This window comes from Anopheles coluzzii, chromosome 2, assembly GCF_943734685.1.
Source record: "Anopheles coluzzii chromosome 2, AcolN3, whole genome shotgun sequence".
NCBI lineage: Eukaryota > Metazoa > Arthropoda > Insecta > Diptera > Culicidae > Anopheles > Anopheles coluzzii.
In genome coordinates, this window is record NC_064670.1 from 71090782 (window position 1) to 71118580 (window position 27799).

The 27799-nt window shown below is 39.9% G+C and overlaps 2 protein-coding genes across 7 annotated transcripts; one reads left to right on the top strand and one right to left on the bottom strand.

Annotated features, from left to right (window-relative positions):
* Nucleotides 1-27799, top strand: LOC120961703 (ras-related protein Rap-2a). Of its 4 annotated transcripts, none has more exons than XM_040385686.2 (6): nt 1-136; nt 3842-3867; nt 4969-5745; nt 21430-21567; nt 22545-22662; nt 24349-27799. In XM_040385686.2, exons 3-6 carry the CDS (start codon nt 5611-5613, stop codon nt 24504-24506), a joined length of 549 nt encoding a protein of 182 aa, XP_040241620.1. In that variant the 5' UTR covers nt 1-136; nt 3842-3867; nt 4969-5610; the 3' UTR covers nt 24507-27799. The 4 variants fall into 4 exon arrangements, with proteins under 4 accessions (XP_040241620.1, XP_049462390.1, XP_040241619.1 ...); XM_049606433.1 differs by having other exon boundaries at nt 5306-5745; XM_040385685.2 differs by lacking the exon at nt 1-136 and adding an exon at nt 531-549 and having other exon boundaries at nt 3842-5745.
* On the bottom strand, nt 13995-20053 carry LOC120961702 (trypsin-1-like). Of its 3 annotated transcripts, none has more exons than XM_049606430.1 (3): nt 19945-20053; nt 19038-19860; nt 13995-17316 (listed from the first exon to the last, which is right to left on the bottom strand). In XM_049606430.1, the coding sequence occupies exons 1-2, from the start codon at nt 19994-19996 to the stop codon at nt 19079-19081; spliced, it is 834 nt and encodes a 277-aa protein (XP_049462387.1). In that variant the 5' UTR covers nt 19997-20053; the 3' UTR covers nt 13995-17316; nt 19038-19078. The 3 variants fall into 3 exon arrangements, with proteins under 3 accessions (XP_049462387.1, XP_049462388.1, XP_040241617.2); XM_049606431.1 differs by lacking the exon at nt 13995-17316 and adding an exon at nt 18484-18834; XM_040385683.2 differs by lacking the exon at nt 13995-17316 and having other exon boundaries at nt 18945-19860.

Here is a 27799-nt window from a genome sequence, read left to right on the forward strand (position 1 = left end):
AAGATGTTTTTGTTGTGTTTGAAATTTCGTTGAAGGAGGTGTCTGTGCTGCTCGCGCTCCTGCCGTAAAGTGATTTTCTGCCTAGCTAGTGGTTTCCATCTGATAGATGTACCCTTTTGCGGGGAAATATCGAGAAGTAAGTCTCTTGTTAAGCGAAGTATTTTATTTCCAAGCATCGCATGAGTTGGAACGCCTTAACTCTAGCTCACCAAAACCCTCTCAAACCATTGGCTGCGGACGCCTTCTTTGTCGGGCCATCGCGCGGGACATGTTTGCGTGTTTCTTGTCCCGAATTGTGGAATATATGGGTTGTGCTTGCGTCTGTGATTTATGTGTATGCCGAAAAAAGGAGGGATTGAATGTGGTTTCATCGTTAGGCTGTGCAGTACATCGGATTTGTGCTACTATTTGAAGTGCGCTTCTATTGCTTTTTATTGGAATCAATTGTTGTGTGGTGTTAATTTGTGTTAGAGCTCGTTTGACGTTGTGTGTGGTTCGGTATCCGTAAGTAATTTCTGCTGCGGAGGTCTGGTTGGTCAAAAGATTTGTGTAAGTAGATTGTCGCTTAAATGAGAATACACACAATCAAGCCGCTCCCTGATGCTGGAAATGAGTACAAAGCTGACAAATCGTGTTGAGGACGACGCGTGTTCTACGACTAAAAACCATTGCCAACGAGTGAAGAAAGTGTGGATGCATTTGGTCGTTCAATGACACGCGTTCAATGATGTAAAAATCCAGCTTTTGTTCCATTGCTATCGATGTGAAAAAGTGGTGGATTGCAACTGTAATGCGATAGTGTGCGTGAACATGAAAACTGCGAATGTGTGCATATGGGTGTGAGAGACCGAAGAAGGCGTGTGAGAGATTTACTGAAGAAACCATACTGAATGCAGCCCCAGCTAGAGACTAATGAGCTTGCCCTGCCAGAACGTAGGACAAGCGAAACGTCTTCGATGATGTGGAAGCAATAATTCGAACGATTAAAATATCGTCTGGTGGAAGTGGCTGGATGATTGTCCGCACAGATCTCGTTCTTTGTTTAACGGAAACGCCGCACGGACAGATTCGTTGTCAGTCAGTCAGTCAGTGCTGTGTGTTACATTGATGTGCGCGCGCGCGTGTGTGAGTGTATTTGTGCGAATCTCGCTGTGTGTGAGAGAGGTTTGTGATTGCGACTGGAGGATCATGTTGTGTCGATTGTTGCTTTTCTCTGCCATGGGTCCCTCATACATAAGCGCTCAACTAATCTCAATGGTTAATGGTTTTCTTTCCCCACCGTTGTGTGGAATTCACACGCTCGAGGTGACGTTTGCCATCGGACAGAAATACCAGCCTGTTGATAATGGATGTTTATTTTTTTTTTTGATTTATAAATTTCGGTACATAGCTTTGATTAGGTACAGTGTCAATCGAGTTAGAGTTATTCCCCGTTTCTACCTTCAAAAAGGAAAGAGCATAAAAATCAGCCTTGATCAATGACTGGCACAGGTTGGCCTACGGAAAGCAATCGACAAACGTACTCGTGTTGTAACTGTGTGCGAGTGGGTTTTTTCATTGCTGCTGTGTGACTCACATGAAGGCAATGCAATTGTGTTAGTGTGCGTTTTGATGCTGCACTATGGAGAAGTCTGGAACAAAACGGGAGTCGATTTTTGTTCAGTAATGTCTATTTTCTTTATTCTGCTCAGATTTGGAATAATAGACCATGCAGTGCAATGAGATAAAATACCCATTTTGTTATAATTTCTTATCTATTCGAGTATATTTTTTCTCAACGTTAGATACAGACAAATTGGCAATGGTTCTACTCCAACCTTTCTGAACAAATAACGCATAATTAAGTTAGTCTTACCTCTTTTTTCACTTCGTCTTCCCATTCTTTTCCCGCTAAAACAGAGATCATTAAGTGTTACAGATATGCCATTCATATAATTTTATAAAGAAAAAGTTCGAAAAAGTAAAGAAAAAGATGACCGCACGTGTTCCAAAATCTCTCACAGTGATCAGTTAAAGGAGTGTGCGTAACAGTATTTCACAGAAATGGCACGGAGCACCCGGTTGATTCATACTGTCTGAAAAAAAAAAAACATTGTTGCGTTGTCTCAACGTGTGGGGGAGCTGCTTGGGAAAGATGCCTGTAAAGTCTGGTGGTGAAATATTCGTATTTCTTTCATTCTTGTATATGGGTCGTTCCCGTGGTACATCAACCGTGTAAACATGCTAGTACGGACTCATCATGGGTTCAAATCTCGAATGGATCGGGTTGCAAATCATGTCAGTCTCACATAGCCTTTAAATTGCACTAAGAAAGGTTGTTTGTGGAAAAATAAGAAAAAGATAATTTCTTTTACACAATGTTTTTGTTCTTCTTAATGTTTTTATTTCCATTTGTTGTTTGATTTACTGATTTACTAACTCGATTTAATCTCAATTATGTTTGTGATTACAATGTTTTGTAATTGTTGATGTTGTTTGTATCATAGATTCACAATGAAAAAGAATTAGGGTATAACACTCGTATTTGCTATACATAACGATTGACATTTTTGTATGGCAAGGTTTACAAGATGTCTGTTTGTATGATTAGATGTATGTTTTTGTCTGCTTACCATAGCATTTCCTAAAACGATGCTTTTGCCGTGGAACATCGTAGCATTACTCTCACGCAGAGTACTGGCTGTGTAACAAAATCTTCTCAAAGAAACTTCACGATGGTCAAACTTTCCCAGCGTTACAGTGTGTAGAGGGTGGTGTGTGAAAAGCGCGCCTCCCAGCGAAGAGAAAAGAAGACGAGGCGCACACGAAGGCTGGATTTTTCATGAAATTGGCATACAACATTAAGTTTTTTTTTAAAAGCCTGACGTCATGAATGAGGGCTTTTTAAGGAAAGAAGCCAGCAAAAGGAATAAAACGATTGAAGCGAAGCCTCATGCATGCTTGGAGGATAGTTTTGGCTATGAGGTAGAAGAAAGATGAAACCTACATGGTAAAGAAAGCGACAACAATAGGTAATGAAATTTGATGTCATGGACCCTCCGCAGAGAAAATAGGGTTTGATGAGCGTTTAAAAAACCCCTGCAACACATGCACATAGCAACGGATTGCTACTGAACATTGTTGTTTCTTTAGTATGTTTGATAAGAAAACTATATTCTCTGGTATGCGGCTACAAATTGATTATGTGTAAAGGATATTAAATGATATATTGGTTAAAGTTTGTGGCAAACGTAAGAAACGCCATTTAGTTTTTGGTTCGTTCTTTGTTCGGTGTTGTCTTGACTTATTAGCGTGCGTAGAAGTTCACCAATATCTATCAATGATATGGCTCAACGATGGAGCATTGACTAATGCTCTGTTGCACACACGGCTGTTACTAATGCTTTCTGGGAATAAATCTTCTTCTGTCCTACCTCCTTCACCCTCATCACGACGCGTTCTGACGGCATCACATGTTGTGCGAAATGCGGGCGTCTTATCAGTCCAGTCATGTTATTCCTTTGCTGCTCCCCGTTTCTTGATGTTTTCTTAGCGCTGTCTGCCATCGTTTGAGCGACGTTGAAATGATAAAGGAATCTAATGGAAGCACTTGTTGAAATGTAATGCACGGCGAGTAAAGCTAAGCGAGGGGATGCGATTTCATAGAGGACTAATGCACAACAAAGAATTGCACTCATAAACAAAATCTAAAATTTGAAAAACTTTTATCCCATCTTGATGAGCTTGTTATTTCCAGTCAAAATGGATTTGTTAAGTTGATTGACTGCTGATTGAATGAAGCAGAGTTTGTGTTATGTCTACAGTGCTATTGTAACACTTTTCTTTCTATTTATAATTGCAGGTGCTGGTTTGCTGCGAGAAGCGAGCGTGCGTAGTTTAATCCATTCTTCGGATGATATTCTTGTGTGCGCTCTTATGGAGAAGAGACGGAAATTATGCTTCCCCTTGGCTTGATCGCACTTAGCTCGCGGTGTATGTGTGTTGATGTGGAATCCATGTGGAGCGAAGGCGACGCATGCATGGAATATGAATAGGATAATTAGAATGCAGTTGACCATCGTCAGTGCGGAAAGCAGATTCACAAATACACAGGCAGCAGCAGCAACAGAATTTTCAGAGGCACGCAACGAACATAAACAATCCGCTAGTAAGGTTGATCTTGCCAGTTGCAAAGTTTTGTGAGGAATTACAACAATAAACTAGCAGCGGCCATAGAATCCACCTACACTCTAAGGTTGAGCAAAGTGTACGTGTGGACACAAGAGCGGCGAAGAACAGCAGCGTATTGCCAACGAGAAAAAGGGCCTATTGTTTTGTTCATACTCACTGTACTGTTGTTTTGTTTTGGTTGCTCAAACGACTGTCGACTGCTCAAAATACCCCATCACAGCCATCTTTTGATGAATGTTTCAAGGTTTCCTACTAAAGCAATATCATCATACATCCAACTAATGTGCTGATCAAATGTCAATTGTGCAGATAAACGTGCGTTGGAGTAGCTTCTGATCGCATCGATTGCTTAAATAATGCTCAAGCCTCAATCTTTACCCTATCAGACATTCTAACAGAGGAGAACAACTACAAAAAAAAACTGACATGAAATTGAGTGGATGCAAATGAATCAACTCAACAGCTCTGTTCAAAATAAAAAAGAAATTGAAAAAGGTGATATACAGTGAAGCGACGTGGAACGTCTTATCAGTGAAGCAATAACGAGGTCTCCTTCCCGCTCCAGATTGCAGAGAACAGAGCGGCTAGTTACTTCCGTCATCGTAGCTTGATTGTGTGCATAAGGTTTTTTGTTTTCCTGCGCGACACGGTGCATTAGCAGATCGAAGAGCCAGGATATTAAAAGTGTAGAAATCATCCTTTTCAAAGCTGGCTGGTAGACGCATAAGGTTTTGTGCTGTTTTGTTTTTTAACAGACTCATCTGTGTGTTATTTTTCTTCTGCATATGGTGCTTGTAGGTGTTAACCGCGATAATAGTATTTCTTGTACTGTACCCACGTATTTAAAGAAGTGAGCGCAAAAAGCATATCTATTACGAACAGCTCGTATTTAGCTGCATGTCGTCAAGTGTTACCGATAAAAATTATGACCGTTTGTGTATTCGTGTAGTGTTGGTAGCTTCTCATATCATCCATTCCTGTAAAATTGGTTGATAATTCTTCCTATCCTTCGACTAAGAAGAGAAGCCGAAAAAGAAACGGAAGAGTGTCATTGTTACAGTATAAGGTATTTGCATAGTGCAGTTTCTGGATGTGTGCGTGTGTGTAATATAAGTTTTACTCCTGTACCAAACAGTGATCCAGTTTCAGTATAGGAAAAAAATAATTATCTGTTTGTAGCAGTGTCTACCAATTTGTGTGCAAAATTGTTGCTGTTCCGTGCTACCAGTAAAAGGAGTGTTTGGAGAAATGATCTAAATATTCCTGTGAGGATTAAGTGAGTGTTTTGATCCTTTCATTCGGGACAAAAAGTGTGTATCTGCATCGGAAGAAGTTGTGCATACATCATCTGTAAGTGCAACGCGGATAAAACCAGCTAGTTCACTTTTCCTATTTCTGGAGTGGTTCAGAGTTTGAATAGGAATTCATCAATTAATCAACATGCGTGAATTCAAAGTTGTCGTCCTGGGTTCGGGAGGAGTGGGAAAGTCGGCCCTCACGGTGCAGTTCGTTTCGGGTTGCTTCATAGAAAAATATGACCCTACTATTGAGGATTTCTATCGAAAAGAAATTGAGGTAAGTTTAGTTAATATTAGTTAGCTTGGTACTTCTACGGAACTTCTTATGAACTTTTTAGACCTTCCGAACACACACATACATACATAGCAATTAGACAAGCAGGAAAGGAATGGTTTCATTCATTTGTGATTCGATCTTGTGTTGGACCTTGTTGACGAACAAGTCGTGTCTGTTATATTTATGTTCTGCTGTGGCCATACCTGTGGTGTAAAAATGTTTGAAGAATGATGAGCGATTCATTCACATAATCGATAACCCTTTAACAAATGGTTTTATCTTATCTTAATGGTTGTAAGATTTTCTTTTGTTAACAATAATGAGCCATATAGCCAAATGCTTATTTATCATTTCGGGCAGTCGAGTGATATAACAGCAAACGCGACTGTATAGGCCGCGCGTAATTTGACTATACAGGCTATACTAGGCTTGGTATGAATTAGCCTATTATAACTGTGAAAGGCATGATCGAGGGGACTGTTTTCATATTTAGAATTGGTAAATTGATCAAAATGCACATAGCAAATAACTACACAAGTTGTGTTTTCTCTATATCTCTTTTTACTGTTTCTGTTATAATGCAGTTTGTGGTGTTGTAACAATATACTAAGGTATAACTCTAACACACGCAGTAGTTTCTGCTTTGTTCCGTGCACGGCATCTTGCGTAGCAACATACACACGTACATTTTTACGAATGCATCTATGTCAAAGACACGGAATTTCGTCGGGATAGTTTTATAAATAAAACGAACGCTTCGCAATACTGCACCGGACGCACCAATGTGTTCTTTTTTAGAATCTTAACAAACCACCACCACGTAAGGGAAAAACCAATTTTTCAAAGGGATCATGCTGTAGGAAGTGTATGAGGGTTTTCTCTTGCAGTTATTTAATAACTTAAATCATAGTTTTGTGAGTACATTCAACTACTCACTGAGGAGCTTAGCGATGCAAAATGCTACTATATGTAATATTTTTCGTCTACGTTGAAGAAACCTAACATATAAGCGCTATTTATGCGTAGAAGGTCCTGCATAATATTTAAAAGTAATGTAAACGTGGTAGTAATGCTTGTGTGATGAAAGGGTATTGCATTTTTTCGCATATTTTCACCCCGCGTGTTGAATTAATGCTTATAAAAATGAGTAAGAAACATGTTTAGCAGCAGGAGGACTGGGCTAAAATGTTTGAAAAGATTTGTGTATGAATCGCTTGTTCCCTTATTTCATTGCTCATTTGCGGGAAGCCAGAATGTCAGGAGGCTATCTTTTGCAACGCATTTCCCTCGCTGGTGGCTAAAAGGTGAATTATGATCTTCATGCAACAGTAACTTCTCGACTCCTTCTTCGCACATGCGACTGTTGTTGTTGATGATGTTGATGTTATTGTTGTACCACAAGAAGGCAAAGACCCCAGAATGCGGAGAATGGCCATGTTGATAGACTGGCGGCAGAATCGTAAGCAGGAATGAGGAGAAGAGAACCGTTGTCTGAGGAAATCTACTCATTAAGATTCTTATCGCTCTCGTAATTCCTCATAAACACATTTACAATTGTGCTGCGCAAAGTTCGATTACTGTCCAGCGTTCTAGAACGATTCTCAGTCAATCGCTAGGCGGCAAATATAAGAGAAGAAAATCATTCCAGTTTTTTATACGCTCCGCACTGTCATATACTGCCATCGCACACCCCCAGAAGATCGGTATTGCGAATTATGTGTGCTTGTGTATTGGTGCATTTAGCATATTATCAATGTAATGCTTTTCGGGAGCAAAATATTCACACCAATCACAGAAAAAAACAGAGTTGAGGTGTACATGAATCAATAGCGAGACGATTAATTTACATGAAGCTCATGTCGGGGAAACCATTCTGACGGGCGTTGAACGAACGCGCATACCGCGCATTCTCATTAAAATTCTGGCTGCTCGCCAATTTGTGAACCTTTCAGGCTAGCGGGTACACGGTGAGGGAGGAGTAAATCACCGTTGAAATCAACGCCATACCCATCACGGCTTGGTGCCTTTCACCTTCTTTGGCTGGCATATAGAGTTGTATGGTGCTTGCCCTTGTGTCTAGCAATATGCGGGGTGAGACTTGCTAGTAAGGCTAGGCAATGCTATGATGCTTTTGAGGGATCAGAGTGTATCGAACCCGAAAGCTTCCGAGACCGATTACTTTTTTTTTATGTTACTGAACCTAGATAACGATGTGGCGTAGCTCTGTATAGATATATGCTAAATACAATTGATGCTAAATTTTTCCGTCTGAAACACTTACTACTTACACGTGCTTGAATCTTTTGCCACACATGTTACTATAATGCTGGAAAAGCTTGGCTATGGAAAATTACAGCATTTCGGGGTGATTTTGCTTCGGCGGGGACCTTTTATGAAAATATTTGACAAAATAATGTGTGGTTAAAATCAGTAGGGTTTCAGGAATTCATTTTTTTAGCAAGGTGGATATGTTTGTTTGTAGTTTGTGGTTCGATAATTGGCATCATTATGAAAAAAAACAGTCAGCAAAGGAAGCAATGCGTCATCATGACATTGCGACCGTTAACAACATCTAGTCGAAAAACTATTCACCTCTACAGGCTCTCTTCTTAAGCTATATCAGTGTTGTAGAAGTTGGCAACGAGAGAGACCTGGCGAAATGTGAATACAGGTATTCCCCGATATACGCTATTAATGCGGACCGGAAGCAATCGCGTATCTCGAATATTAGCGTCAGACGAACTTTGAGGTTTTTAGTAAAATTATAGCAAATTTTCGTATAATTTATCTTGAAGTGGTAGGTTTAAGTCACTGTAGTTAGTTGATCTGCTTTGAACTGAAGATTACAATGTTGTACCTTTTAGAATGGATTCAAAATTCGACCAAAAGGGGGTTTATTTTGCATTTAACATTTGCTGTGTCAAATCAGTACAATTTGCTTACAGAACTGTCAAATTGATGAAATCTATGATCTCTTTTGCAAATGTTGTCATTTTTGTTAAGCCATTTAAAAATTTTCTGTTGGTATATCTTCGTTACGGTTGTTGTTTTTTACATTCCAAAATTTTGTGTCTGCTTGTTTCCGGGGAATGACATACATACATAGTGTCACCTCTGAATATACAATTCATGAATACGGACGGTATAGGAGGTCAAATGCTACCAAATAAATAAGAAGAAGAAGAAACAGTGTCAAATTAAGAAAATTTCGTAAAGCGAAATCGCGAATATCGGGGAATACCTGTATTTGTTAGTGTTGTTTTGCTATCTTCATGCTGAATTTGTGCAATTGTAGCTGTAGAGCTTTTATTTGCTCCATTCTATTTCTCCGCCAAGCTTTATGATGGGGGGGGGGGGGGGGGGTATATCACCCTATTTTATTTATATTACTATAAGAGCTTTAAGAGCAGTACGATCTTAACAGTGTGAAGCAGACAATAATTGCAACGTGCGAAAATCCTCAGAGCCGCGTGTCACACTGCATCGTAGCGGTAAGCTCTAACGTCCCCGTGGAACAGGGTCGCCCGTTGTGTGAGTATCAGACAATGAGCCCCACGCGTATTATACCAGACCACATCGCCTTGGCTCGCCTACATGTGGGTAGCGTGTCAGTAGGCATAGCATTCCAATTGACCAAGCCACTGTTTTGCACCTTACCATTTTTTTAGGGTTGAGTAGAACACCTATCAACGATAGAGTGAATTGGGGCCTGTAAGGGGTATGTGTGTGTGTGTGTGTCTGTGTCTGTGTGCGGGGCTGTACAGGAATAGAGAGAGCGCTGTAGCGAAAACCAAGGAAAACTCGCCCCAAACTGTAACGTGTGTTCGTTCCTCCAACGTAACGGATTTCCATTGCTCGAAAGACGAAGAAAATTATGCTTAACCGGAAAAGCGCCGTCAACAACTAGCTCGCTTGATGGTAAATGTAAGCGGTGTGTTTTTTTTTCTTTGCTCGCATTGCTTCAGGTGCCATGATGGTGCCATGCCGCAGTTTCTCGATAGCGGCTACACCTACAGAAACCGAATGTTTTGCGCCCGTACGTGGAAGAATAACAAAATAATGTAACGTTGGTGTATGTTACTACTGTCATGCCCATTATATGGGTTTACAAGCATATCAGACATTGGCCAAGTGCGTTCCATACAAGGTTTGCTTACTGTGTGTAACCGATGCTATAATCGATATCTGATTGAATACAAAAAAGGGGCAATTCGTACAAATTACTCATTGCACTTTTATGTATATGACTACAAATATAAACTTATGCTGGGATACACTTTCTAAGGAATGTTTTGTGTCGTTTGATTTGGTACCTTTGTTATTTATTTTCAAATCAAATGTTATCTTGCTTCAATAACAAATATCAAATGTCTGAAAATCATCCAACTAGCCGGGAACGCTTCTGTATGGACATTTCTGTATCGTCTAATGCGAATAACTGAACATTATGAACTCTTTGGTGCTGTGTGGACATCGCAAGATGGTAGTACAATAATGACATTTTTCTTTTTCTTATGTGCATGTGAGAATTTTGCGTCACCTTCGTTCGTTGACACCTCCCTTCTCTTCCCCATGGGCGTCCATTAGCAAGTGAAAGTGATTGATGAAAATCATTGTTTTGGGCTCTCAGCTCTCAGCTGGGCGTGCGAAAAGAGAATGCTCTAGTTTCATAATCCACATTTCGCGCTGCTTTATTTCTTATTTAAGGTATATTGCAAGGCATCATTCAAGACGTATACTGTTATTAAGCTTTTAAGTGTTTAGGAATCTCAATTTTGAGTTACTGTTTTGCGGGCAACAGATTTGCTAAGGTCCAGCATATAGGATATTCATTGCACAGTGTTTGCATACAGGTAAATATATAAGCATATAAAATTAGACACATTATTTGAGGGTGTATTTTGAAGCACAAGTTTTATTAACCCCCACGTGTGTCTGCCATTAAAAGGCGACAGTTGTGGCTAGTGTGCTGCACTGAAAAGCAGTGTACTGTTAACATCAACTGTGAAAGACAAACGCAACCCCACACATATAAATGTTCTACGAATACTGCTATTTTGCACAGATGAGATATCGTTTGCACGTGGGGCTTGCAATGCAATGCCAGAATGGCACTTGAGTGTAGGCCACTTGAGACGAAGAGAACCAAATTCAATGCAGAAAGAGAGCGTTGCACTGTTAGACGATTTAGCATTTTTAACTCTCCGACAGGGGGGACTTTTCTTGTGCCATTGATGAATTACATGTATACAGATCCTGTATGTAGTAGTTTCGTAGACGTCATTTGATACCTAACGTTATCGTACGTGCCAGCAATAACATAGAATGCCCCTTTGATTATACGTAATAATACGATTTGAATTTATCATGTAATCTGTTTCTTATGCCACTTTTAGTTACACAAAATAGACAAAGTTTTGAGCAAACAGCATACATCTATTTTGTATGTGCAAGCATTAGATTGTTAAGAGCTCAGCAGTCGTCCAGTTGGCGGATATGGCTGGCTTTGCTAAGACGCGGTACACGATGATGAATCACGAAGCAAAACGAAATCACTCATTAAGCACAGTTGAATTTGCTTACCGTGATGAACTTGATGGTGATTAAGCAGTTGTAGTTATCAAGTAAATTAAACTTACGCTTACGGGTTCGGCACAAAACGAGCAACGAGAGCCAGTGGGAGTGCTTTTCAGTACAATTCACTGTGACCACCCATCAGTGAAATTGATTTCCATCGACATGGCTACCCACGGCGTTCGCGTTGGCAGTGAAAATTCCCGTGCAAAGCATAGCGCATCACAAACAAAAAGCTGACGATGTCTGGTGCGGAGATGATTAGCCCAACATGGTCCGATGCCATACAGAAAAACGGCTAACCCGCGGGGCAAGGGGAAAGAAGAAAGCGAATCGCTAAATTTTGCCTAACATTGGGTTTGATTTTTCGTAGTTTACAATGAGTTATGGTAGTCGATCGATATTGTAAATACAAGTTTTGTGCAAAAAAGTATACTTAGTAAACTGTAATCGATTGTTATACATGCATTTTTACATGTGCATTCTAAAGTTAAACTTAAATTTTGCGGTATTCTATGTTACATAGTTTAATAGCATTTTGTTATAATTGTCCATATTTCAAATGATTGTGTTATGGTACCACAGGCAAATATTTAATGAACAAATAAAAAATAATGAAATATAGAAGTCATCGCATCCTTCAAAGGTGGGAAACAGTGTGAAAATATAACATGCTCTTGTCAAAGCTTTGGCTTGGTTTAGGCGCTTAAAATCCCTCGTTTCATTGATACTATCATTCTACTTTCTCTGAAGCTTAGTTGTGTATTGCTGGCAAAGCAGGCCAGTGGGAGGGAATTTTGTCCCATTTTAGAAGCTATTTCCAGAGCAAATGCGTACAATCATGCCACATAACACGTTAGACTGGATAAAAGTACGAAACCGTGCATTAACACATACTACTGCGCTCCTGTGGCAGTGTGTTAGTTGCAGTAGTGTTGGTGAATTCGATACTTGTTAAGAAACCGGCGGTGGGCTACAACTAAACTCTTTTTAATTGCTTGGATTAAGTCTAGCATTCTTGCTTAAGAACTGTGTGCGATAAAATTCCTCGTAGTATGAAGCAGCGGACCTGAGAACTGAGCCCGGACTGTGCAACAATTAACCGTAAAATTGAAAATAGAAAAAGACGTATCTTGGGTTTTCATATTTCATTAATTATTTAAATAGATTGTTTAAATTATTTGAATAAATAGAAAACGTTAATTGAGATGCTTTGACAATGTTTTACCGCGGCAATGAATGAAAGTTGTTTTCTTATAACCGCCTTTATTCCGGAATACTCCCAATTGAGCCCATCAACTGCCAAACAACAGGGTCAGAAATTGAAAAGGAAAAGCATTTTATTAATTGAGCAATATTGACGAACGCACAAAGCGATTCACATCATCCGGTGTAATGCGGTTTGAGATGGAATAAATGTACAAAATAATGTGTAGTAGGTTTTATTTGCGAGAGTGTTTGACAATATACAAAGGGATTAGTGTTCCTATTTTATGTTCCAACCATTCTTCAAACCGATGTTCCAACGAAATCCCTTTTTCAATTACATCCTAATGGATCGATATCACTGAATTGCCCATTTAGCCATATAAGCAAAACTAGTAAGTGTCTAGTACTAACTAGAGACGATCTAGAAGGTGCCACCGGTTCCGTCGGTTGGCACTCTATTTTTGTATTAGTTACATTCCATACCAAACAAGTAAGTAACGACGGTTTACGTGTACCAGGTGTCTTTTAACTGCGAAGCGATGATCCATCTTATATGGCAATGGAAGCTGCACTTTGCGGTATCATTGAGAAATTCTTGCATCCCATAAACTATCTTCCATTTCACTTTCTTGCAACATTGCGGAATGTTAAAACAGTGCCATGGTGGAGGATGGTGTTAAGGTTGTTGTTGTGCTGGTTGGAACTGTAGCATTTGTTGATAAAACTTAATTTACGTTACATTGACAACTTTGGTGATATAGTTTTGACCTCCATATAATGTCTTATATTTAGAGGTCATATACAATTATTTTGTTTTAAATTTAAAACATATATAATACTTATAATACGATTGAAACTGCATGAATGCATGATTTGGTTGAGTTGAAGTGCATGTATAGTGTTGCATGCGGCACAATAAAACAACGTACAAGATGGTAAAGACACGATGGGAAAGATCCCCATTTCCGGTGACCGATGCTTCTTTTTTTCTGTCCGTATTTATATCCGTCTGCTGCCCTTGATGTACTCTAATGTGTTGAACGTAAAGCGGTTTGGCGTTAGGTGTTCGAAATTAGTAGTTTTGCCTCCAGCACTGCGGTTAATGCCACGCCACACAACAACGAAGTTCAATGCGATGTTGAGTTTAGAGAAGGTGCTGTCGCAACTCCACAACACTCCCGGAGGCAATTTGCGAGTGTTTGGTGGTCTGAATGAGTTCAAACGATGCTGTCATGCCATGGTCGTTTGCAGGCTCTTGTTTTGCGTAAATCTCACCGTACTTGGTGGATCCATAACAGGACGTTTTATAATTTCCCTTGTTTGAATCGTTCTCTTTCTCACGGATAATGATGAACGCATGTTTTATTCATAAAAAGATGGCACTAAAAATTGTTCAAAAATAGTATGTAAGATGTTGATTCCACTTTATTTATAATAATCGAGCAGACAAACGGATGGCAAACGAATCGATTACTAGAACATTTTATTTGAGGACATTTTATGTTTGGTTGATTTTATGAGTATTTTTAATTATAATTTAAAAATAGGCTCTTATGAGCCACGACCTAGAAATAAGAAATTTCTATTCATATTATACTAATGCTGTGGGCAAAAAATGTATAAAAAGGAAAGTATGTCGATTTAATGTAAAATAGAGGGGAAATAATCACGGTTACAATTGTTTGTTCAGTTCGGTCAATGCTTGTCTGCACCCACCTAATGGCTTTCGGTGACTTATTGATTTACCCATAAGCTAGATAATCAAAGTCCTACGTTTTACGCACTGTTCATTTAGGGTTTGAACCTATGAAGAGCATGTTGTCAAGTCATACGAGTTGACGATTGTACCACCACGACCGGTCCTGAACATAAATGTTTTGACTGTGTTAAATTGCACCTGAGGGAATCAGTTGCAGAACATTGCTGCTGGTTTAAAATATATTTTCTTCAAGTCAGAAGAATTCAAGCTGAGCGTTTTTAAAAGAAGTTCGACGGTTGGCGTCTAAAATCATCTCAACACTCCATACAAAACCAAACGTCAAACAATCGCAGATTCGTCGCAAGCTCGATCAGATTAGCTCATGTATGATGGAATGTATTTGCTGAAGCATACATAATTTGGTCTAGAATGGATAAACACTGTCTTCATTGATGTTCAATTTTGTAACAACATATCCAGAAACCATAACACATTGTTTGTATCCGCGGAAGGTTTAAGCGTTATTGACAAAGATACATCAAATGAATTAACAGTCTTCGAAGCGGCGCAAAGTGAAATTGAAAACGTTGCGTTAAACTTAGATCAATCAATTGACAATATTGATTTTTCATGTGTTGTTTTATTCAAAAATCACGATCGAGATAAAGTTATTGCCTAAATCATTATTTTATTTTCCTTTTTAAATGACGAATTGTTTAAGGTAGGGTGCTCAGAGCACATGGAAAATAGATGGTGCCTATTTTTTAACTACTTGCATTATTAGTATTTTTAAATTTTGTTTAGGATATTTGAAACGTTTATTTTATTATTCATTTTGTTATCATTTTATAACGCAATAGTTCTCAAATATAAAACTAAGTTGGGGTCATCAATTGTATTCAACGTTTGCAATATGTGTTTGTGACAATGTACAGAAAAGGGATATAGGGTTTTCACTTGTTCAAAATACTTTTTCATCAATATAAAGATTTTTTTAGTGTATGAATACCAACAACTAGAGTATGATGCAATGATTTCCTTGATCAGGATTGCTATTGGGGCGAAGGTCTCTATATTGTGTTCCATAATATTTCTAACATGTGAAAACCCCTGTACAACCGATGTACACTGGCGCCATCTAGAATTCCAACACTTAAAATCATGTTTTATAAGTAAAGAGACCAAAAATGACTTATGACCGCGGTTTGTTCGAGGCTGCCCCCTAGTGAACTGGTATTTTTCTACTTAAAATTTTTGCTTTCTGGCTTAAATTATAGCACGGGTCAATCACTGTTATTAAAACATTTCATTTCGATTTCATTGGTTTAACGTATCCGAAGTCTAATTCAATCCAAGTATAATTATATTGATATGATAATACGTCATACGTCAAACATATTTCTCGATTCAAAAAGGCATTGTTGTGTCACGATGACCCGATTTGTACCAAATACCAAATGCTGTAGTGCAAACAATGATTTAGGACAGAGCAACAGAGCAAGCCCTTTAGTTGTCCAATTTTCGTTCTAGCTGGTAGCTAAAGTGGATACCTGACTGAAGTCATGAATTGGGACAGAAGGCTTGTGAGGACATTCGGTTAATTATTATTTCCGGCCAAATGGTCTTATCGAACGTGAGAACACCGAAAGGAAATGACTGCGCGATCTCCTCCTCTCTCTCCGTGGTGGTTGTTTTGAGTGGCTAAATTCGTTGACAGTCAGTTACATATATGTGCACAACACAATTCTATTGTGAGATGCATGGCAATGTTGGGGTGGCCATCTGTAAGCTTCAATAGTGATCACTTCATTCGCAACAAGAGAGAGAGAGAGAGAGCGAGATGGAACGAGATCAAGTTCGTTTCCACCCAATTGCAAGCTAAGCGCGAGAAGTCCGCGAAAAGTAGCACATACTACACACAAGCCGCAGCAAAGCAACAGGCAGTCGATGTTTGTCACTTGTCGTCACTGGCCGAGTTGTTGACCTTCGTTTGTATGACGCAGACTATGGTGTAGATTTTTACTCAATGCTAATGTGTAGAACATACTACTGTGCTAAGTGTGAGACAAATCTTGCGAGGTGGGCATCGCGACCCACAAACAAACAGCTTACAACACGTTTAGACGCTTGAAATCCAATATAGTGGAAAAAAAACTCTTGGGAATATATTTAATATATTTACGATACAGCATTTCATACCAATAAAGAGTAACAGTAATCGTATTGTTTTGATAAGATGTTACCAAATTTTGATCAATTGCTGTAAAATCACACTGCTCGTGATTCAATAAGCGGATGTGTGGCTGATATAGTTTGGCTGTTTTCAAGGGCATTGTTTTGCTGGACACGCATCGATAGTGATGTGAAAGTGACTGGCGTTTAGAAACCATTGCCAATTGCCATCGCGCCATACCAGGCGAAGCACAACGGCTAAACTTCATGGGGGCAGTAGCTTGCTGGTGGATGATAGATTTATGTACAATATGAGTTCAATTTTGGAGCTGAAGAAACAAATTGGCATTTAAACTTCGAATAAAAAGTATAAGAATCTATTTTTTTAACGTATCAATACTTTTTATTCTTTTTCTATTTGTCGCAATCGTCCTACCTACGGACACATGCTGGACTATATAGACTTTCGAGGCTTTATTCAATACCACACGCAGCCTGATGATAGTCAGTCCTTTTCTTCTATGGGGGGACGGCGGGTCCATTCTAGGTTTGAACCTAGTACAGGAAAGTTATTGAGTCGTACGTGTTGACGACTGTACCACGGGACACAACCCCGCATATTAGACCACATCACTACTAACATGCAAATTCATCGTAGTGCGAAAACGTTACATCCCAATATAGCAATAATGCATAGGACGAATGCAATATAAATGGTCCGCTAACAAACAAACAACACGTTGAGTTGTCGCCGAGCAGCAACATACGATTGAAAATGCCGGAAGGGTGACTAGTCAAGCGGTCAGAATACATAAATGTCAATAAAACGGAATAAGCAACCAAAAGATGTTTCCTTTCCTTTTGTCCATTAATAAATAGTGTCCAGAGAGAAGCAAAGCGAGCAAACAGTAAAAAAACTAGAAAAAAAGAATGAGAGGGAGAGAGAAAAAAATGAATAAAGTAAGAGCGAAAAAAAGCAACGCCACCGAGCACAGCCAGTGGCTGGCTGTGTAGAAGCGATAATGTGAGCGCATTCAATATTTTACACACGATCTTATGTCTCTTCCAATGACGGTATGTCACTTCCGCTTAGGAAACTGACGGAAAATGTTAATATTGTACCGTCTGCAAAAAGGGTGAAGAGGCTTGGTGTGTGAAGTAACTCATTTTGATCATGGTATGTAGAAGAACAATTCTGGCGAAGCTACTCTACACGTTTGCAGGGCTGCAATTCGTATTAGACCGCTTCACTTATTAATTGTGAAAACGTAATTAACGTTACATCATTACATTCGTATTCCCATTTTTTTAATAGTTGAAATGCATTTTGCTACGAGTACGATATGATGCTTACTTCCAATGTTGAGGTGGCTTGTAAATGGCCGGCAAATCAATGATGTACAGAGAATGCATTTTTGTATAGGATGTTGATCTTGGGATATTTGAGGTTAAATATGAAATAACAATGGGGCCTTTTCCGTTTTGAGTTCGAGCCTGAAATTTCAGTCTGTCAGCTGTTTGCATTGTATAGCATTTTTCGAGCAGCTATCTAAGTGGGTATAATATAAAGGTGGGCTTATCCCAAGGTGTATGAATTTAGAAGGCTGATTTTTACCGCTTCTGCTTCTGAATGAAGATTTTACGAGTGTTTTCGCCAAGCTTCCAGAAAGCTTGTTTGAACAAAAGTTTTCATCCATCCTGTCAAAAACTGATATTAAAATTTGGTTATAAAAAACATGCTATGAGACCACCTGGACTACATGCGCTTTGATTCTGCATTCCATCACCAGATCTCTTTAATGCACCTTGTTTTGCCATTGTTCGAGTAGGTACTCGAATCTAATTCTACCTTTAAGGCTTTAATCTAGACCGAAAATTGCAGGCTAGTTTTATGTGTGGTTTTGTATGGAGTGTTTACATGATTTCAGTCTCCAACTGTCAAACTCCATACAAAAAACTGATTAGAATCGTGAAGGGCCCAATTATAAGCCTAAATTATCAAATTATGTAGTTATTTGTGGCAAGTTCATTGTGGAATGTGTAACAGATACAAGAAGATGATAAAGAACGCTTTTGCTATCATATGTGTTGTTCGCTTGTTGCAAAATGGTAGTATTTATTATTTATATTGGCCAAAGTGTGTGTTGTACGAGCGTTCTTATTGACCGTTGTCCGTAGTGACCTTGAAAAGATAACCTTCACCCAAAAATATCACTGTTGTTTTCCGAAAACAAAACAATTTCGTGACGGTAAAGTGACGATTAATGGGCGATGCACCCACATGCAATCGAAATGTATTCAAAATAGGCAAGTTTGAAGCATCTTCCTTGGCCGAATGATGATGTGGTGACTTCATCTGAGCGCTAAAAATCAGTCTGTTGTGTGGGTTGAATCCAAAAACGCCATATACACGCATCGTAGACATATCGGAGAGCCTAGCAGCAGCAGTAGCAAATGGGTACGCATGGGCCACAGTGTGGAAAAAAGGTTTTGCATAAGTGTGCAAAGACGCAACAAAATAAGCATAAAGAAAGCAGAACAAATGTATAGCAACAACGACATAAAAAACATGTATTGTATAGAAATTGTAAAGAAAATTGAATTGCTTAAACAATATACAAATCCAAAATTCTCTTACCAGAAGGAACGGGTTGGGGAACGAGTGCACACGCTAGAAAACTACACATCGCTTACTTCATATATCCATGCACGTACCGAAGCGACTCTACTGTACACACCTGGAAAGTTGACCTCCGCACAGTCGCCTGTTCGCCACGAGACAACGCCAATCAATGTGTTTTCGTAATAGAGAGGGCCTCCGGAATCACCTTGACAAGCGTCCCGTCCCCCACTGAAATAGCCAGCGCAGATCATTCGGTCGGTAATAGTGGCTGCCGCCGAGATGTAAGCCGTCTGGCAAACCGCATGGTTAACCAGCGGTACATCCGTCGCTCTGAGCCGGTCACTTGATTCGACCGGGTTTTGTGTAGCACCCCATCCACTGACCACACACACAGTTCCATCCTGGAAAAACTCGTCCTGCATGGGAAGCCGGATGGCTTGTACGTTGGGTGAAAATGTCAAACACTGTTCCAGCCTTAAAAGCGAAACATCATAATCGATTATGAGCTGCTCATCGTAGAGAGGATGTCTGATAGATTCTTCAACGTTGACAATCTGGCCTCCCTGGTTGTGGTGAATGCTAGCGACTCTTACACTCAAACTGTTGGGCTCTTTCGATGAACTTGCACAGTGTCCTGCAGTTAAAACCCATTGCTGATGGATGATGGAGCCACCGCACACATGCACACCGTGCGACTGCACCGAAGCCTGGAACGGGGCAGCACCAATGTCAATCTCGTGTCCTCCCACGATCCGTTGAGTTGTCTCATTTAAAATCGATACAGGTGGTTCCAGCTGATTTGATCGCTTGTTGGCCATCGGGTGGATGATTTGGAAACCTTGAATCGTATAAAATCAACAGAACATGGTATTTGGCGACGGTGAAATGTGGCAAATAAATCGCCACGACTACTACTACTCACCGACGACAGAACTGCACGACAGCATGCACATTATTGCCAACAACTCGTTCATAATGTACGAATGAACTGTGTTGCGGTGCTGCAGACACCTGTGAAATAAGTAACTACGTTAATCATGCCCGCAATATTTATAGTACCACTTTAAGAGTCAGTTAAGCTAGTGATAACGATAAAGTACAAATGAATGTTAATCGGCATTATTGCTCACGTTTTGAAACAAGATGGTATGTTATATTAAAAGTGCAATCTGTAGTGCAAAACGATATAGTCCATGTACAAATAAGCAATAAAATAATAGTAACAAATTAAATGGAAATGTAAAAATCATTCACTAAAGCAAAGGTTTCTACTAAAGCAAAAGTATCCTGTTTTGGAACCTTGCTGTACAAATTCTATTAAGCGATAACGCGCATTCGTGTTTCCATAAAATTGATGTAGGGAATGGTTATTTGACCAGTGTGGTAGAGGGATCAGTTACTGGGTACTGAATCGTTTTCTACAACCGGGACAGGTTCGTTATCCATTCCTTTACTAAGACAAACACAGGTAGACAGTCGTGGATCTGCTCTGAAGAACTGAATCCGACTCCGTATAAAAATCCTCCAGGCGAGTCCGAACTAGTCTAGTCGAGCTCGGTTGAGTCCGGTCGAGCCTGATCGAGTCCGGATCTGATTGTATGATGCGTCCAGTATCACTTCCAGCCATGATCGTTGCATGGTCGTTGTGGGTTCATGATCAATCCCAGTACCGATATAGGATCGGGATAAGGTTTAAGACGTGTACGGGTTTGGAATCAGTTCCAGGGCCGGTGTGGGTTCTGTAAAAGTTCCAAGATCGACAAATGTTCGGAATCAGTTCTAGACCGGTATTAGTTCTGAAGCAGTTTCTCTTAATGTACCTGTGGAAGGGATCTAAGAGGCAACTAGTAATTCCGTTGTTTGTTTAATTGGTAATTTGTAATAGGATAAGGTAATTTTTTCCGGTCATACGGTAATTTCGGGTGTATATAATAACTCCGGGACGTTCTGTTGTCAACACTCACATGTGTTTGTGTTTAGCACGACCAAATGGGTCTTTGGTCAGCTAAGTTAGAACATGTTTTGACAAAATATCAAAAATACCTCTATAAAAAGGGTCTAATTTTCTTACCATTTGGATCCTGAAGCATAATTGTGTGTGTTGTTGTCAGCTTTCTAGGGTCATGTTTTTATTCTGTGGAGTATTTTACGTAGTTCTTTTCTACGTCGAACATTAAGAGTAAATGTACATTACATAGTCGTTTACATGGTCGTTTACATTTAATGACGGAAACTTCAATACTTCCCCTCCCGTACGTACTGTTTTAGGAATACCCAAGCAATACAGTGTACACAGAAGATACCATAGAACCTACCATTCGCTTTAATTTAATGTCACATAAATAGTACACGAATTGTTAAAAAGAAGCCATGTTTGTATTAATTGTGTTTTATTTTTATTTCACAGGTGGACAACTCTCCTTGCGTGTTGGAAATTTTGGACACAGCGGGAACCGAACAGTTCGCTTCGATGCGGGACTTATATATAAAAAACGGGCATGGCTTTATCGTCATGTATTCGCTAACCAACCACCAGACATTTCAGGTAGGTAGAAACAGTAGAAAAGCACCATTCAACAGGCTGTAATGTGCAATACTGCTCAGTAATACACTTCTATATTAAAGAAATGTCAAAGAATGAAATAATTACTATAAATGCGTAAACGAAAATCAGCGCAAAGGCGTTTGCTATATTTCTCATCTCGTTCATCTTCGTATGCGACTGACTTTGATCTATGCTGGTGCAGTACTGTATGGGAATCGTTCGTCGTCCACTTGTTAGAAATGGAGCGATACTTGTAGACAATGCATAAAACATTACATTTTTATTGTTCTTGAGTTGCATCCGCTTATGCTCCATCGTTACTTCTACTCTTATCATGCCGTCGTCTCAGCGTCGGCGTAGTTAAAAAGCGATAATTACTGGCGTGTGTAATGGCAATGCACTGGCTGTGGGGAGCGATAACATCTTGTTGTTGCGGTCAGATTTGAATGCAGTTTTTATTTAAATCTAGACATGCTAATGATATGGCTATTGATTGGTGAAAAGCTGGTTTAAAAAGTATTACCACTTCGATACAAAGACGTTACAGCCGATACAGTGGTGGGTATTCAAAATCGGACACTTCCAAATCTCTTTCTACCATGAAGAATTCCCCGTTATTCCTCAATAAAAGTTTAAATTTTGATTCTTAATTCACATTCCCGCGTAGAAAGGTAATAAAAGAAGCCCACTGCACAGTTTTCATGACGATTTATAATTCTAGAAAATTTATGTATGAATCGCAAAGTAGTAAGAGCGACTGGACTTCTATGTGAATTTCGTAAAAGTGTCCGATTTTGTATACCCACCACTGTACATGTATGTTAGCGATCGATGATGATGATAATCCGCTTCATTCGTATGGTTAGCAACTTTACCAGCACTTACCAGCATACTTTTAAATACAGCACTTCTTAACCATTCTCACAAAAGAAAGTTTAAATTTAATGGTTTGGGATTGTTTGTTTCTTTCGTTACAGGATATTGCGAGTATGAGAAATGTGATCAGTCGTGTGAAAGGTAGTCAGCCAGCACCAATCCTCCTAGTCGCCAATAAGCTAGATTTAGATTGCCAAAGAGAAGTGTCCACGGCCGAAGGTAAGTTGTTTCGGCGGAGTTGTGTTTCCGTACCTAGTATTCTAGCATCAGTTTACAGCACTGGACACTCATGTGCCTTCAGACAAGTTTCTAATCAAAAGAAGCCTTAAAAGCCGGACATCCACCGACTACGTACGTGGGAGTAAGCAAATGAGTGTTCTGCTTTGCCTTCAAAATCAAAAATCCAACCGGTTTCTTACCTACCATAACGTTGTTGTTATGGCGTAGTGATTAAAGCTCGTGCCCGTACTCACATTCTTGTATGTCGTAAACAATTTCAACTTTACGCAAACATTTGTTACTATTTAACTGCATTATTGTGTTAATTTTTTTTGTAAAATTGAAGCTAACAGAGATGGTCGACAAAACACATGATGTGCCGGATTTTCGTTTTGTTTTCCAAAGCATCGCGCGCACGAACCACCACGGGTCGAATGTGTGATGTATTTATTGTGTATCTGCGATGGAAAATGTATTTTCGTTTTACCATTTTGGTCTGCACTAGTAATGAAATGACATCTAAATTTAGCCACGCTGAGTGAATCTGTACCATGCACTTAAGAAAATGGCATCAAATGTAAATCAGTTACTGGCACAACAGTCAGTGCCTCCGCCATTGTGCGTGCTTGCCTTGTGCTCTTGTGTATGGAACATACTGGTATTATTGGCGCCCTAATGGGCTGAGTGTGAATAAAAGGCACCACACAAAGGTCTGTTCATCTAGTATCTCTAAGTGTGGCATATTTTGTGAAAAACAAACAGCTTTTTTCGCGTTCTGTTCTCATGTATACTAGGTATTAGGGATGGTAAGCTTTTTTCTCCACCGACCATTGAGCGCGTGTAGTCTGTGCAATCCGGAAATGAAGTGGTGAGCGCCATGCATGCATGCTATGTGTGTGTGTTCCATTATAATGGTTATGCGCGAGATGAGCTCGATGACGTGTTGCGCTATAAATAATTTCATGTATCACACCTACCCTTAGTAGGCTGAGGTGCTTGCTTTCTTCCGGCTGTATAGTGATTGGATCCCCTAAAATGAATAGATGTGTATGGAGAGCATTGTTATTTGCGGCAAACACCTGCTAGACGCGATGGTGCGATATTTTTCCGATTTAAATGAATTGAAATGAATGTGTTGTCTTAGGCGTAAACAAACCGGGCGGTGGTGGGTCCAGTCCAGTTCAAGGTCGAAGAAATAAAGAACACACTGCGGTTATCTTCGCTTTATGTGTTGAGCTGGCTCTGTAGTAGGCTAGTCCCATGGTGCACTTGTCGAAGCGTTCGACCTAAAATCATGCCCGTCTTGTGTTCAAGCCCGATATGAACTGAGCTCCCGATACGTAAGGCTTAGGACTGTGGCAGAAATACATAAAACCAGTATTATTAGAAGGGTCCCACATTAGTAGAGTAAGGATAATGCAATGCATGCATCCCGCAAAAGTATAATTTATGTATCTATTTGGCTTTATTACTTTCCATATCTTTTGATACGGCGAATAATACAGTGAGCGGTTGAATGTGCACTATCGAGGATAATGCTATTCACTTTGGGATGCTTCAAGGGATGTTATTGTATTTGTACCTTTGTTCATTTTCACATGCCATTTTATTTTTAAATTATCAGTAACAATACGTTTGCCTGAAGTTACACCTTTTAATACTATTTCCATGTTGCTTTATCCGTAGGTAACGCCCTTGCGGAACAGTGGGACTGTCCGTTCATCGAAGCATCCGCGAAAGATCGCATCAACGTGAACGAAGTCTTCGCTACTGTCGTCCGAGAGATGAATATGACCTCCGAAAAGCGTCAAAAGAAAAGTTACTGTTGTTGTACATTATTATAGAACTGGCATTAAGTCTAATTTTTAACCTAATTAATAATAATAATTAATAAAAGAAAAACAAACATCAAGACACACACTCAACATGCGCCGGCGAACAGGAGAGTGAAGCGCATAAACGGACGAGAAGACGATGCGCCGGCCACATGCAGCAAAACAATAAACACACAAAGCTTAGAATTATAGCCTACTTGATGGTGCAAAATCTTAGGCTGTTTCCCCCACTCGATATATCCTGTGTGGCAACTGTACAGAACGAACGATCCTCCTCCATCTCCAGAAGAAAGCTCCATATTCACTGTGAATCTGTTCGAAGCTAGAGAGCGATCGATCGAACGAGTCTTCTAGGCTCAAGCTATTGCTATACATTTCTGTCTTTTGTTTTTACCTACGAAAAGCAGATTTTACAAGGTTCCTCCTGGAATGCGGCAAACCCAACGCCCAAATGAATGCCGTTTTGGGATTTACAATGGATTATTAAGGAGGATGGGAATGGGACAGGATGGTTACTGCACTGCGCACAGGGTAATTAATATAGGACTGAGGCAGGAACAGGAACCACTTGTGTATGCGTGCGTATGTGTGTGTGCGTGTGTATTTGTTGGGCATTTTGACCTTATCCCGGCAACGGTGGCAAATAGGATGGATGGGAATTAGTCTTGCGGATGTGTGGAAAATTATCAAATTGTCTGCATCAGAATCGAATGGAAGCAACCAAATTTCGCGCATACAATAAACAGGGGGAAATCTAAAGAAGTGAAATAAAATATTACATGTAACAGATAATAATTATTAGTAAAACTAACAACAACAGCTATGTGTATATGAGAGATGTTAAAGTGTGCTATAAATAGCAACAAACGGCAAAACAATTACACAATGCAGCGAAAGACACAACAACAAAACACACACACACACACACACCAACCTAAACCAAACCCCGTAAATCCCTACCGAAACCTCCAGTTTTTCACCTCAATATGATAGCAAATGTGGTATAGTGTGTATACATTTAGATATATGCTGTCAGAGCGAACACAATCCTACGGGATTTAGTACTCGCATGGTGTATTCGCATGGTTCTAAGAAGTAGCAACCCCGCCGCCGGGTGGTAGCAGATGGAGGGAAAAAACTGGGAAACCCGCTCTTGTAGGGAAAGCAAACAGGGGAAAGGAAACAACGGATGTAATATACACAAGTCACACGGAAGGTTCTCAAATTTTTACATGATATTTTATGAACAACACACACACACACTAAAAAAACAGGAATGAGACTGCAAGTGCACCAGAAAAGGCTGGGTAGAAAAATTAACATTTCATTAGGAAGAAACCGACACGCTACAAACAAACAAACAAACAAACAAACAAACAAGCATAACAATTCTCTATCTCTCACACAACACACAACACACCGAAGCACGCGAAGCACATGAAGCAACGTTCCGGAGTCGCTTTGGAGAAACGGAGAAGCGAATCAATTGATGTACTATAGTTAAACACAAAACAAGGCAGCGCCGTAACCAAACGATCGATCTCTCAGATTTAATAATTCGGGATGCGAGAATGCATCTCTCATGTGGCATGATTGCACATGAAAACGGGAACTATACATCCGTAATAATGTTGTCTGCCAGTGTGGGATGGGATGACGCAAAAGGCATCGCATCGGGAAACGCAAGATCAACCGTACGTATAATGAGGGTAGAACTTTAGTAACGGCGGAGAGGTTTATGTTTGTTTGTTTTCCTTTGTTTTTTTTGTTTTTCGTTTATTGCTGCTGATCGATATAGGCAAACATTCACAACACGCTGTTGCTCCTTCGCGTGTTTATGTATGTATTTGTGTATGTGTGTGTGTGTCTGTGTGTGCGCGTATGTTTGTGTGTGTGTGTGTCGCACGCGCAAGCATTCACTGTCGCTTTAGTCGCTGCTTAATAAGGTGTAATCTTTGAAGAAGTTTTTTTTTATGTAACGAAAATATGTGCCATTTCACGATGGCCTGGTACACAGGATGCTTCCTTCCTTTGTCAATCCTTTGTCTGTCACACACTAACTTTTCTAATTGCGTTGTTCTTTCGCATATTCACCTTTTTGATTCGAAATCCGGTCCCGACTGAAGTGTGCAGGTGGGGATGAAGATGTCGTCGGGGTCGGGGGTAGGATGTATGCAAATACACTAGCACGCAAAATTGCTTTTTTTTTTATTCCTAGCAGATGATCGGCTCCTGATTTGTAATACACTTACCCACCCCCTCTCCGACAACATTCTATTAGTGAAAGTGGAGTGGTGGAGCCGCATTGAACGGCACTTAGACGTTGCCAATGTGATAGCTACGGAGACGTGAACCCGATGCAAAACCTAAATTGATTGCAGCAATTACCCTACCCACCACTCCAAAGGATAAACATGGAATTGTGTTTGTAGCAGGCGGTGTGCCGAACATTTAGCAAAGAGTTAGAAAAACGGTGTTAAACATTAAGAAATCAACATCAAAGCAGCCTAAACAGGTGGAGATGATGGAAGGTAACGATGATGGTGATGTTGATGATGATGATGATGAGAGGTGTGTGTAGCGCGCGAACGTTCCGAAAGGACGATGCGCATCTCCTTAGTTTCGCCTCCTGGTTTTCTTTACCAAGGTATGTACACCAAAAAGCAAGAAGTAAAACAATTGGAGATCAAATGAAGCATTAATCTACACATTAAGAACGAACACGCGTGTTTCACTGGCAGTGCGACAGATCGGTGATTGGTGCACGAATGAGCAAACATTTGAGAGCGAGAGAGGTAAAGCAAGGTGAACATTCATAAATAGTAACACATGCATACATATTATTAGGCGTAATTTAGGAAGGAGAAGATCACCTCATGGCATATAATAGTAGCGCGAGTTCTTCGCGAGAAGAATCCGAACGAAGGAAAGCTAGGAATGTAATGTGAAAGGATCGATCAATAAATAAGAAACAGACTATTTTTATCGTATCAAATTTTGTATACAAAGGGGAAGGAATGTAAAAAGGAAACAAAAACCATGTAGCAAGCATACATATAAAACGAAGGAAAAAAGAAAGGAAGGAAAGAAGAAACCACCACATGTGGATTACAGGAGCTGTGTGTGGGAGAGGGTAAATGGCAATAGGACAATTACCTACAACTACCAGGTGTATCCCGCAGTGAAAGGAGCAGCAAAATGGTTTGCGGAACGGATGGAGGAAAGCCCAATTTTGAAGAAACGCGGAACGGATAGAAAATGGTGCGCTAAGTTACAATAAAGTAAAATGTACGTGAACTGTA

Excerpts from the sequence above, each read along its gene's own strand:
- LOC120961702 (XM_049606430.1), bottom strand. The coding sequence starts at position 19,996 with ATGAACGAGTTGTTGGCAATAATGTGCATGCTGTCGTGCAGTTCTGTC. Across the intron at positions 19,861-19,944 it reads GTCGTGCAGTTCTGTCGTCG|GTTTCCAAATCATCCACCCG; the intron begins GTGAGTAGTAGT and ends ATACGATTCAAG.
- LOC120961703 (XM_040385686.2), top strand. The coding sequence starts at position 5,611 with ATGCGTGAATTCAAAGTTGTCGTCCTGGGTTCGGGAGGAGTGGGAAAG. Across the intron at positions 21,568-22,544 it reads CCAACCACCAGACATTTCAG|GATATTGCGAGTATGAGAAA; the intron begins GTAGGTAGAAAC and ends CTTTCGTTACAG. Across the intron at positions 22,663-24,348 it reads AGAAGTGTCCACGGCCGAAG|GTAACGCCCTTGCGGAACAG; the intron begins GTAAGTTGTTTC and ends CTTTATCCGTAG.